We start from the raw sequence: 12556 nt of genomic DNA, 5'->3' as shown, positions 1-12556 counted from the left end.
TAATTAATGGGCTAAACTAAAAACTGAAATCAAAAACACGCATTGATTATGCTTGAAATGTAGTGGAAAAGTAACTAAAGCCATAACAACATGTTCCTGAATTTAAATTAATATTTGGTAACCCATTTTTTGCATAATAAAGTCAGTAAGGAACAGAAGTTGTGATAGGCTTTTCTTCTCTATTGCGATGTATATCTAAGTGAATCATTGTTGGAACATTGTGGTTTGCTATTGTTGAGTGATAGGTTGTCCTCACTCCATTAAACACATCATCACAGAAGAGAAGAGAAGAGAAGAGAAGAGAAGAGAAGAGAAGAGAAGAGAAGAGAAGAGAAGAGAAGAGAAGAGAAGAGAAGAGAAGAGAAGAGAAGAGAAGAGAAGAGAAGAGAAGAGAAGAGAAGAGAAGAGAAGAAGTTGTTGCAAGTGGGAGGGGAAGTTTTTATCAAAGATTACGAGGATACATGAATTTAAAAATAGTAATAATGTGCACCGATAAATCATTTATAATAAACACTGTAACATTCCATTAAAAAAGAAGAATTGACAATTTTGATTGGTGAACATTGGTGACTTTAAAGCATAAAAGCTTATGTGTAAAAGGACTTTTTGATATCTGATCTGCAAACTCAAAATAAAAGATAAGACGAATAGAGTTAAAGGTTTACTGCAGGCCAAGATATGGAGATGAGTATAACCTCAGCACTGCAACATAGGTGAATACAGTCATATCAGATTTCAGATAAGATTTTAAGATTAAGATATTACATTTTAACAGTAAAGTGCACACAGAAAACTAACAAGGTTTCAACTGCATGCAGGTGTATCACTTCAGATGCCAGTGTAATGTGTAAGATATTCACAATTATTGACTGCATTAATATGACGTTTGGTAAAAGAGTTTCATTTCAGATTTTATTGGGAATGTTTAAAAAGTTAGAGTACAGAGTGAATATATCAAACACATTTTTGTAGTAATCATAATTCCGTTTTAAGATGTGTTAGATGACATTCTCCACAATGCACACAGCTTTCTCTCTTCAGACACGCACCTGTTTCAAAGAGATAAAAAAGTAAATTCTCTCATACAATTTCACAAACATATCATACTGTATGTCATTTATCAAACAACTGATTATTTCTTAATTAGTTATTGATAGATCAAAAGCAGAGGTAGTTAAACCAATAACACTTGAGTGGTAACACTTTATTTCGATAGTCCACATTAGATATTTTACTGAATAATACATACATTGCAACTACATGTCAACTAGTTATTAGAGTATTAGCAGATTGTCTGCTTAATATCGGCTGAATACGCTTATTTTGATGCTCTCCCAACAGACATTCTACTGACTATAAGTTACTTTGCAAGTACATTTCAACTTATTCTACTAACCATGACCTAAAAGTCTACTTTACTCTAATTCATTTTTGTTGTTGTTGTTGTTGTTGTTGTTGTTGTTGTTGACGTATAGTTGCAAATTAATGAGAGTTAGTTGACGTAGTTGCAAAGTTATTTATACTTAGTAGAATTTATAAAGAGGACTATCGAAATAAAGTGTAAACTAAAGCTTATTGCAATTCCTTTTGTTCTGAAAGAATAGAACTGCTGTATGTATGGTAACTGAGCTCACTTACACACTTATCAGCCTCAAACCTTTGGTGCAACCGGAACTTCACTATTTATCAGGCTTGTTAAGTCTTTAAAGAGACACACAAAACCAAACTATTAGACAGTAATACAATTCATTTCTAGGACAGAATGTGTTACTCAGTGTAAACATACCCTCAAAGTCAACAAAGATGATGAGGTCATCATTTTTCAGGTAATTCCGTCTGCGTAAGTCGTAGTGTTTTATGAAATTCTTCCATCCCACTGACTCTCCTCGATAACACTGGCAGCTTGGGTCAAAGGTCCCAAACTTTCTTGGATTGTCCCATATTAGTTGGTTTCCATTGACTAAAGAACAGGAAAACAAAAAGAACATGTTATATCACATATATATTCATATATATATATATCACAATAGAAGCCATCGCCACATACCTCTGGTCAGGTCAGTGGTGAGGCTACGAGCAGAGGACATCCTCAGCTTAATGTCTGGATCCTGGTCCATCACCACTATGGTGGCCTGGCGGTTCACAGCAGGCCACTGCATCACAATGTCATTGTCACCACTGGCCAGATGGAAGTACAAACCAGTGTAGTTGCCTGTGTAATCGGAGTAGCTAGAGATTGGGTGTACTTGAATCCCATAAGCGTAACCCTCAGGACTGTAGAAACGTGGGCTGTTCAGCACGGTGTTGTAGTCGGCTGTTTTCAGGATGCTCGAGAAGTTCTGGATGCGCCAGACAGCGGCTGGGCAGTGCGTCTCAGTCAGGCTGATGTCATCGATGAATATGCCTCCTCCAGAGTTGGCAGGGTCTCCTCTCACTGCCTGGAATGCATAGCGGAATTTTGCTCCTATCTGCAATGGCACATGAGCAATCTTCCATGTTTCGTCTTCGTCAGCTGGGTAAGACAAGCCTTTTGTTAACGCCACATTCATTTTATGATAAAGGATTACATAAGGGATAATTTAAGGGATAATGATTACGTACATTATTCTGATTATTATACAGTCACTCACTAAATGAATACATGAATATGTGGACATGAAATGTTGATTTAAAATTATTTTACAATCATGTATAATATCTTAAAGCTTTCCTGCAATGTACACCTACAAATTCTTAGTCTTTTGTGGAATGGAAGTTTCCAGTGGTTCTTACTTTATTTTTAAGAATCTAAGCTACTATTAGTTCAAAAAGGAAAACAATTACCCCAGATTGTATGCAGTTTCTTTAATTTTCGCACGGTTCCTGTTCCATCATCCATCTTGGCCCAAATCACTAGCCTGTCCTTTACACTCCCTGTCATTTTGTAGAAAAACTGCAGGCACTGCAGCTTCCTCTTAGGATATAGGATGCGGGACTCAAGGAGAGCGGATTGTTCTGCATTTCCAATGGAGGTGTCAAAGTGCATAGTATATCCTAAATCTAAAAAAACAACAAACAAAAAAACGTTATTTAAATTGGCCAAACGGCAGCCAAAATGGAAAATGTATATTTCAGAAAATGGAGATTTGTAACCTCTGCATAGTCCATTGAGAGTATGATCCTCGGAGCCAGGAGAACTCTTAAGATGGACCCAATCAGCATCGTCAGTCAAACTCTGTACCATCCCACAAATGTTTATGTTTTCAAAAGCGCACTGGTCCAGGAGGGTAAGAGAAGAGGCTGAAAAAAATTATATATATATATATATTTAAAAAAAATATATATATATAGATAGATAGATAGATCGATATGGATATATGCATTAATGTTTCTATATTATTTATAATAACCTACAGCAGTTGTACATTCGATTCAGTCTGACAACATCCATCTCACTAAAGTCCAGGTATTGCCCTATGATGTTGAAGAACTCTGGGATGTTGGTTGTGATGGTAGGAATACTGGGGTCTTTGTTGAAAGCAAATGGACGATAATGCATGACAGACTCGTAGTCATATGGTGTATTTAGATCTGTGACAAAACTGTCATCATATTTGTTGAAATTATGCTCCATGCCTAGAAACAAAAACATTATGTTATAAATAAAAGCCACATGCAAAATTGTAAGAGTGAGTAATGAATATTAAACTACACAGGAAATAATGCAAAACAAATGAACTAACCTTCAGTGACCTGATCTAGCCAGATCTTCACATAGTCATCTCGATCCTGGCGAGACTGCGTATGGTAAAAGCCCAGGGCATGCAGAAGTTCATGCTCAATCACAGCCTTATGGTCACAGCCCGGCCCCAGAGAAAGCACCTGCCCGTTCTGTAGATCTCCAACATAGGACCAGCACCTACCGCAAGTACAAGTCCTGTTAGTGTGATTTCCTTTGTTTTATAATCCCATACACAAAAGAAATATATTTGAAATATATTTTCTAAATATATTTTTGGAATATATGCAAATATTTGAAATTGGCCCAATAAATATATCTCAGTTAAATATATGTAAATATATTTTCATATATGTTCATATTTGTTTTAACTTTTGCAAATTGTTTCATTTGAAATATATTTTGAAATTTAAAAAGTTTTCACAAACAAACAACACATTTGCAATTTATTTTTTAGATAGACCACTTCAGCCATGGATGTGGGCATGAGAGAGCAGTGCTCTACCACTTCCCCCACCCACTTTTTTTCTACTGGTCAGGGATCGAACCAGCAACCCTCCGGTTACAAGCCAACTGACTTTATTGGCCGAAAATGACAATTTTATGTAGGAAATAACACACAGAATGCATTTTTCCCTATTTTTACAGAATTGAATACAGTTATTTAATAGTGTGTGTATGCAGTGTTAGACACTGAGTTCTATCTATTGTTTAAGTGCACTTCACTGTTGGAGTGTCACTGTTATACTTGCATCATAAATATTGTGCATATTTTCAATATTTAAATGACTTCAGGAAAGATGTCAATAAAACAACAATAAATCTAATAATTGCACTTAGTGTTAGGTACGTGCCACCTAATATGGCCTAATAGTCCTAGGAAAGCAACTATCTGTCATTTTACATTGCAGTCATTTAAATGTAAGTACAGTATTTATTATAGCTGTGTGTCATAATACAGTAGTGAAATATGGTAGCCTACTGGTGTGTATATGGGAAAAGGTAGAGGAATTATTATGATCAAAATACATTTTCGACCCTTCTTTAGCAAGCTAAACATTTTATGACCATATATTTTGTCATATATTTTACATTACATGTTATAAATGTAAATATATTTCACACTTAACATCATATATTTTTGTTATATTTCAGAATATATTTCAAAATGATAAATATAAGTGTACAACAATGCAAATATATTTCAATGTATTTGGAATATGTGCCACATATATTTTTGACACTTTAAAATATATTTCAATATTTTTTTTTCTGTATGGGATATACGATAAGCGTTGTCTGATGGCGGAATCCCATTTGCTACACACCATCATTAGAATGCTACAATGGTTTGATAATTTGTTTATTTAGCAGAGCTTATTATTATCATATACACACTTCTTATCAGGCCCAGATTAACTGAATTTGTGGTAAAATTCTGTGTGGATGTGCTCATGCTCAACATAAATGTGCTGATGTTATAACAGAAATATTATTTGCAATGTTTGGCTGCACATACCCATCTCTTTTCTCAAATTTGATAAATGTCTTCTCTCCCTCATAGGGTTTGAAATCAACACATGACTTCAGACGGTACATTTCAAATGCCTGATGGACCGCACCTTTTGCATTAAGGTCTGTGTAAAATGGGGAGAATTTATCCATGAAGAAAATCAGTATTATAAAAACACAAATAAGTCAGTTTTTGTTTTTGAACGATTTGGAAAACAAGTAAATATCATTTACCCAGGCTGTCAGATAGAATGTATGGAATAGGGAACTTCCATCTGTATGTTGTGTTAATAAGACCAACTCGACCAGGCTGTAAAGGCATGTAGGTTTTAATAGACAGTTTTTTAAATCAACGATACATAGTGATAGATATTATTAAGAAGATTTCAGCATTGCAACAAAACTGAATTATGACATGGTTGTGCACTTACAGGTAGGGCTATGTCTCCCTCAATCAGTCGGGTTTTTGCTCCTGACAAACAAGTTAAAAAAATGGTTTAGTAATAAAATAATGCATTTGTGCAAGTATTTCTTTGAATATACAGTAGCATTAAAAGGAACTTTGTTGCCTCAGTGTTTTGTAATAGAATGCATAAAACAATTTACCAAGGTTGATGAAAGGGTTGAAATTTGGTTCATCTTCAACCTCTGTGATAAATATAGTGGTATACATTTATTTAGATGAATGAAATAAAATAAAAATGATAACTTACAGTAATTAATTAAAATCATTAATCTTACCATGAATACGAGTCAAAATTGGAATCTGAAAGTCATGGCAGGAATATGGTTAATCCCAATGCATTTAGAGATAGCAATCACTGTAGATATCCAGATAAGTGCATATGCAATAGGGACCAAAGCCTGTTAAAGTATAATATTATAAAGTGTAAATTATAAATACAGAAAATCACTCACAGCATGAAGTGCTACAGCCAGCACTGTAAAGATGAGCAGCTCCTGTAAAAGCATACTTACAGTACTGACAGTATGTGAGGTAGGAGATATTGCCATCGCTTAAATTATATAAAGAGAACTTTAGCCTTTGACCATGTTTATTGGAACAATGGATTTGAAGTCTCATTACTGACAGTAGATTTGTGATAACCCAAATGACACGTGTCTCCCATATGCAGTGTAGTCAGTGAGTAGTTTCACTGTTTACAGACCTTAAGCAACCAAACACAGCCCAACATGTTTAATAACTGCACAAATCAATCCTTATCCTAGTAAATGTTTTAATTGATATGCACTGAATGAAAACAAAAAACAACTGGGCTATTTATAAAGTGCAGAATATGACTCAAGATGGAAATCAATGCTAAAAGTGTGTTAAACGTTGGCAAGACAACACTGTTAAAAGCAAAATAGGAGTATTTAAATTAATTTAAGAAAAACGTGATGTAGCCTACAAACGAAGTAGTTTCACTTTCATACATGGAGTATGAAGAACTTGGATTCAAAGTCTGCGTGTCCACTACAGCGGCAGTCGGCAGAACGCCTCGGTTACGACTGTAACCTCGGTTCCCTGAAGAGGGAACGAGCGTTGCGTCGAGTTTGACGCTATGGGAACGCTTTGCGTGATGACGTCTTGAAGCACATGTAAAATCAGTCCAATGGTGTGGCGGAACGTCAGAGGCGGGTGACGTCACGTACCAGGAAGCTATAAAAGCCGGCCCGAAACAGAAAACGAAAGCTTCGTAAAGTCTGAAGTCGTGTTGACAGGCATGAAGGAGATATGGCAAGGTGACGCAACGCTCGTTCCCTCTTCAGGGAACCGAGGTTACAGTCGTAACCGAGGCGTTCCCTTTCAAGGGAACTCGCGTTGCGTCGAGTTTGACGCTATGGGAACGTCTATACCAACGCCTCCATAGCTACAAATGTCTGTCCTGTGTGAAATCTGGTGAGCAGCACTAGGAAGACAAAACATGAGACCCTGGAGCAGAGTCTAGATCCAGAGAGTAGAACCTGACGAAAGTGTGCGGTGAGGACCAGCCTGCCGCATCACAAACGTCCTGTAACGAAACTCCTGATATAAGGGCCTTAGAGGCCGCCATACTCCTCGTAGAGTGCGACCGGACAGCCAAAGGAGAAGGCTGTCCAGCCGCCTCATAAGCAAGTGAGATAGTCTCAACCACCCACTGCTCATCCTTTGCTTAGACACTGGACCTCCCTTGTTAGGGGAGCAAATGTCACTTTTACGCCACAGGGCAGCTCTGTGGACATACGCGTCTAACGCCCGAACAGGGCAAAGCAAATTATTCGCCTCCTGGTCCGATTTCGAAAGGGAGGAGGACCTCCAAGTGCCACGAGGGAAACGAGATACCAAAGGGGTCTTTCCCCACAGACATTCCACCCAAAGGACTGTGGTAAGCACCTACGGCCGCCACATAAACCTTTAAAGTGGACGGGGTCAGACCTGCAGTGAACCGCTCTTGCAGGAACTCCAGAACTGTACCAATTGGGCAGTTGACTGGATCCAACCGACGGTCACTACACAAAGAGGTGAATACTCTCCAGTTCAGGGCATAAAGTTTCCTCGTGGAGGGAGCTCTGGACTGTAGAATGGTCTCAACAACCTCAGTTGAGAGACCTGACTCTATGAGCTGGGCCCCCTCAGAGGCCAAGCCCACAGGTTCCACAGTTCTGGTCGGGGGTGAAAAATCGAGCCCCCTGCTTGGGACAGAAGGTCCCTCCTGACGGGTAGCTCCAGAGGAGGCCCGTCGAGGAGGGACACAAGATCGGGAAACCATACTCTGCCCGGCCAGCGCGGGGCTATAAGAAGCAGGCAAACTCGGTCCCTGCGAACTCTTTCCAGAACTCCCGGGAGCAGAGCAACTGGGGGAAAGGCGTACAGACGTAGCCTCGGCCACGTCTGTACCATAGCATCCAGTCCCAGAGGAGCTGGATGCGTGAGGGAGAACCAAAGTGGACAGTGAGACGTCTCTCGAGACGCAAACAGATCCACTTAAAATTTCCATATCAGCTCCACCACCTCGGGGGTGGAGCCACCATTCCCCGGGCCTCGGCCCCTGTCTCGACAGAGTGTCTGCTCCTATATTCTGGACCCCGGGGATGTAGGCTGCCTTGAGTGACAGCAACTTCCCCTGGGACCACAAGAGGATATGGCGTGCCAGCGCAGACCCCCTTGATATAGGCGACTACCGACGTGTTGTCCGTATGTACTACACATGGTGTCCCCTGAGACCTGTGATAAAGCTCCTCAGAGCCCGGAAGACAGCTAACATCTCTAGGCTATAGAATGCCAGGAACGATGATGGTCTTCCCACAGACCTTGAGATGAGCGACCCTCAGGATCGCTCCCCAACCCGTGAGGGAAGCATCCGTCGTTAGCAGTTTGCGACGACAAGGAGCTCCCAGCACTGGGCCCTGGGACAGGAACCAAGGTTTCTTCCACATAACCAAGGCACGTAGGCATCACCGCGTGACCTTGATTGTGCGAAATGGGTTGCCCCTCGGGGAAAAACCCTCTGGTCCTGAGCCACCACTGCAGGGGCCTCATGTGCAGCAGTCCAAAAGGTATCCCGTTGGAAGCTGCTGCCATGAGACCCAACAGTCTCTGGAACTGTTTGACAGTGAGTAGCTGGCCTAGCTTTACACTTCTCACAGCTGCCAGGATCGAAGCGTGGCGATGACAGGCGCGCCTGCATCGACACTGAATCCCAAACCACGCCTAAAAAAGTGGTCCTCTAAAATAGAGAAGCACACTCTTCTTGGCGTTCAGCCGTAACCCCAACTCTTTCATATGGGCGAGAACAACATCTCGATGTTGAACCGCCATCTAATGCGACTGAGCTAAAATCAACCAATCGTCGATGTAGTTCGTGATGCGAATACCCCGGAGGCGCAGAGGCGCCAGAGCTGCATCCACGCATTTGGTGAAAGTGCGGGGTGATAAAGCCAGGCCGAATGGAAGAACTCGATATTGGTATGCTTTGCCCCCGAAAGCAAACCTCAGGAACTTCCAATGACACGGACGGATGGAAATATGCGTCCTTGAGGTCTATCGTGACAAACCAGTCCTCGGACTAATCTGTGGCACGATTGTCTCAATGTTAACATTTTGAACTTGAGCTGCATGACAACTCGAAGACCTAAAATGGGACGCAATCCCCCGTCCTACTTTGGAACTATGAAGTACCGGCTGTAAAACCCGGTTTCCCTGTTGGAGGGAGGTACATATTCTATGGCCCCTTTCTCTAACAGAGTGTTTACTTCCTGTTCCATAACCAGAACCTGCTCGGGGCCCACCATTGTGGGCAGGACCCCCATAAACCGCGGTGGGCGTTACTAGAATTGTATCTAATACCCTTTTTCCACGGTCTGCAGGACCCAACGAGAAACATTTGACAGTAGCTTCCACGCTGTCAAAGATTCTACTAGAGGTACCAGTCTCTCGAGACTGGTTTCTGGATTTTGTTGCTGTTGAGTAGGGAACGACCAAACAGACTGCTGGCAGGGAACGACCAAACAGACTGCTCTAGCACCCTCCTCAGAGGGGGCGGGCATCCCGAGGCCACTACGTTTCCGGGTGGACCTTGAGATATGTGCTCGCCGGAGACCGCTGCGCCCTGTAACACCGGAGGCGGCAGGGTTGGCAGAACGGTCCCCTGAGGGCACCGAAGAGAGACGGCACCGTATTTTTCTCCTGCTGTTGAGCAGTCGGTTCGTCGCCCTGTAACGGCGCACCGGCAGGGAACGACCAAACAGACTGCTCTAGCACCCTCCTCAGAGGGGGCGGGCATCCCGAGGCCACTACGTTTCCGGGTGGACCTTGAGATATGTGCTCGCCGGAGACCGCTGCGCCCTGTAACGCCGGAGGCGGCAGGGTTGGCAGAACGGTCCCCTGAGGGCACCGAAGAGAGACGGGCACCGTGAAAAGAGGTGTTAACCGCTCTGCTTCGGGGGGACTACCCTCATTTGTCCTGAGCCCTCAGACATCAGGACTTTTTCCCAGCAGCCTTCTTGGCGGTAATAACGGTCCGCAGATCCGTTTTACCCCTCGAAGACTGCTGGGTTTGAGAGCGCCCTCCGTGTCCCCGAGATTTTTGTGGGGGAGCACGGGAGGAAACGCTCTGTTTCTGAGTGGCGCGGTGCTCAGCGCTCTTTTTAGAGGAGTGAGGCTGCTCCCGCTCAGCAGCCTCATAGAAAGAACGGCGGGGGAGAAGTTTCTGAAGTGCAGCTGCCTGTTTTGAAGCTTCTTGTGACTTCGCTACAGCACTATTAACTGCGTCTCCAAATAACCCTTGCGTGGATACTGGTGCATCTAAAAGAACATGTTTTTCTTTGTCCTTTATGTCACTTAAGTTGAGCCACAGATGCCTCTCAGTGGCCACCAGGGCTGCCATAGAGCGGCCGATGGATTTAGCCGTCTCCTTGGTGGCCCTGAGAGACAAATCCGTGGCTCTACGCAGTTCAGACACCGTATCAGCACTAATACCCCCGCCCTCCTCAAAATCACCCAATAACTCAGCCTGGTAAGCCTGCATTATGGACATTGTATGTAAACACGCTGCAGCTTGACCGGCGGCGGCATAAGCTTTATGAACCAGGGAAGAAGTAACTTTTACTGGCTTGGATGGAAGTGCAGGAGCCTTCAGAGAAGATGCCGTTGCTGGAGAGAGATAGCTCGCGAGCGTCTCTTCCACCTTCGGCATCTCCCCATAACCATGCTCTTTATAATTGTGAATGGATGAATAGTGTGATGTTTGTGCAGTATACACTCGATATGACACTGGTTTCGCCCACGATCTCGACACCTCGGTGTGGAGATCGGGGAAAAACGGCAGGCTCCTGCGCTGGGGCTGCGCACGAGATGGCAGGAAGCGTTCGTCGAGCTTACTTTTCGAACGAACGTCCTGCCTATCTTCTGGCCACTCAATAGACAGTCTGTCAACAGCTCTAGTAATGACATCGAGCAGTTCCTCAAACGCATGAGACTGAGGTGGCGAATCCTCAGACTCAGCTACAATACTCACAACATCCAACTCCTCAGAGCTGGATAGTTGCAGTACTGGTACCTCTATCGGGGGGAAAGAAACCGCAGCGCGTGCTTCCACACCCTGATAAGAGGCACTGGATCTATCAGACGGATGCTGAGATAAGGCAGAGCCCGTCTCAACATCCACTGATAAATCCATCTGTGAACCCCAGGTCTGAGATCGACGCCGTGCCTCGGCAGCGGCGGGACCCGAGCCCTGGCGAGCGTGGTCGGGATTGAACCGAGCCAAGCGGGATCGGAGCGTACGCAATGGAAGCGCACAGCAATGCACACAGTCACCACCCTCGAGTGCTGACTGGGCATGCTCCTCTCCCAAACAAACAACACAAAGAGTGTGTGTGTCACCTCCCGTTAAATAACGCGGGCAGGGATGGACACACACTCTAAACTGCTGCTCGCTCGCCATACTGAATATATATATATATGATATAGACAGACAACACCAAATATACAGACAGATTTCACACAGAGCGCAACTGAAGACTCAGAAAGCTTTCGTTTTCTGTTTCGGGCCGGCTTTTATAGCTTCCTGGTACGTGACGTCACCCGCCTCTGACGTTCCGCCACACCATTGGACTGATTTTACATGTGCTTCAAGACGTCATCACGCAAAGCGTTCCCATAGCGTCAAACTCGACGCAACGCGAGTTCCCTTGAAAGGGAACTCCGCTCAGCCGCTGGCAACGCTAGGGTATGTCTGTTGCCAGTGTGTTTAATCTGTTTTTTTGTTTTGTTTTGTTTTTCAACACAGTATATTATCAGAGATGCACGCGATAACATTCGGAAATAGACAAGATTTTTTTTTCCCAAATGCCCCAAGCAAAAATATCCTGTCAGTTTTATAAACTTTTATAAACCCAGCCAGTATAATCACAATGAACACACCAAAACTGAAATATTTAACATATATATAACAACTGCAAAGCATCTAATTTGTAAACAAAATTATTTACGCAATAAATCAGCATAAACTCCAGCACAATTTGCATATTTTAAACTCTCAAGATAGACGTCACATCACGAACCTCACAGCAATTGGCTGCCGACCGCGTTTTTCGCTTGATATTTGCATAAAGTCGAGAACTGCCCAACATTTTGCAGTAGCACCTCACTGCAGTAAACGAGATCCAGGGGGCGGAGTTGGATCCAGATCTAAGGGGTGGAGATTGGTAGGTTTAGGGGTGGGTTTATGGATCAGGGGGTGGAGATGGGTAGGTTTAGGTAAGGTGGGAGGAGTTGGATCTGGATCCAACTCCTCCCCCTGGATTTCGTGTTCTGCAGTGAGGACCATCTCACCTTTTGAC

General features: G+C 43.1%; 1 protein-coding gene across 1 annotated transcript; it reads right to left on the bottom strand.

Annotated features, from left to right (window-relative positions):
• Window positions 1-917: 917 nt before the first annotated feature.
• On the bottom strand, window positions 918-5925 carry mep1a.1 (meprin A, alpha (PABA peptide hydrolase), tandem duplicate 1). The gene is made up of 12 exons (XM_084091302.1): window positions 5837-5925; window positions 5662-5702; window positions 5465-5540; window positions 5238-5355; window positions 3723-3898; window positions 3394-3615; window positions 3133-3279; window positions 2824-3039; window positions 2048-2512; window positions 1787-1960; window positions 1639-1701; window positions 918-1049 (listed from the first exon to the last, which is right to left on the bottom strand). The coding sequence occupies exons 1-11, from the start codon at window positions 5901-5903 to the stop codon at window positions 1652-1654; spliced, it is 1752 nt and encodes a 583-aa protein (XP_083947428.1). The 5' UTR covers window positions 5904-5925; the 3' UTR covers window positions 918-1049; window positions 1639-1651.
• Window positions 5926-12556: the final 6631 nt, after the last annotated feature.

The sequence above is a fragment of the Abramis brama genome (assembly GCF_963993115.1).
Source record: "Abramis brama genome assembly, chromosome: 18".
Classification (NCBI taxonomy): Eukaryota; Metazoa; Chordata; class Actinopteri; order Cypriniformes; family Leuciscidae; genus Abramis; species Abramis brama.
The sequence above is the reverse complement of the archived record's forward strand: the minus strand, read 5'-3'. Positions and strand labels throughout refer to the sequence as shown.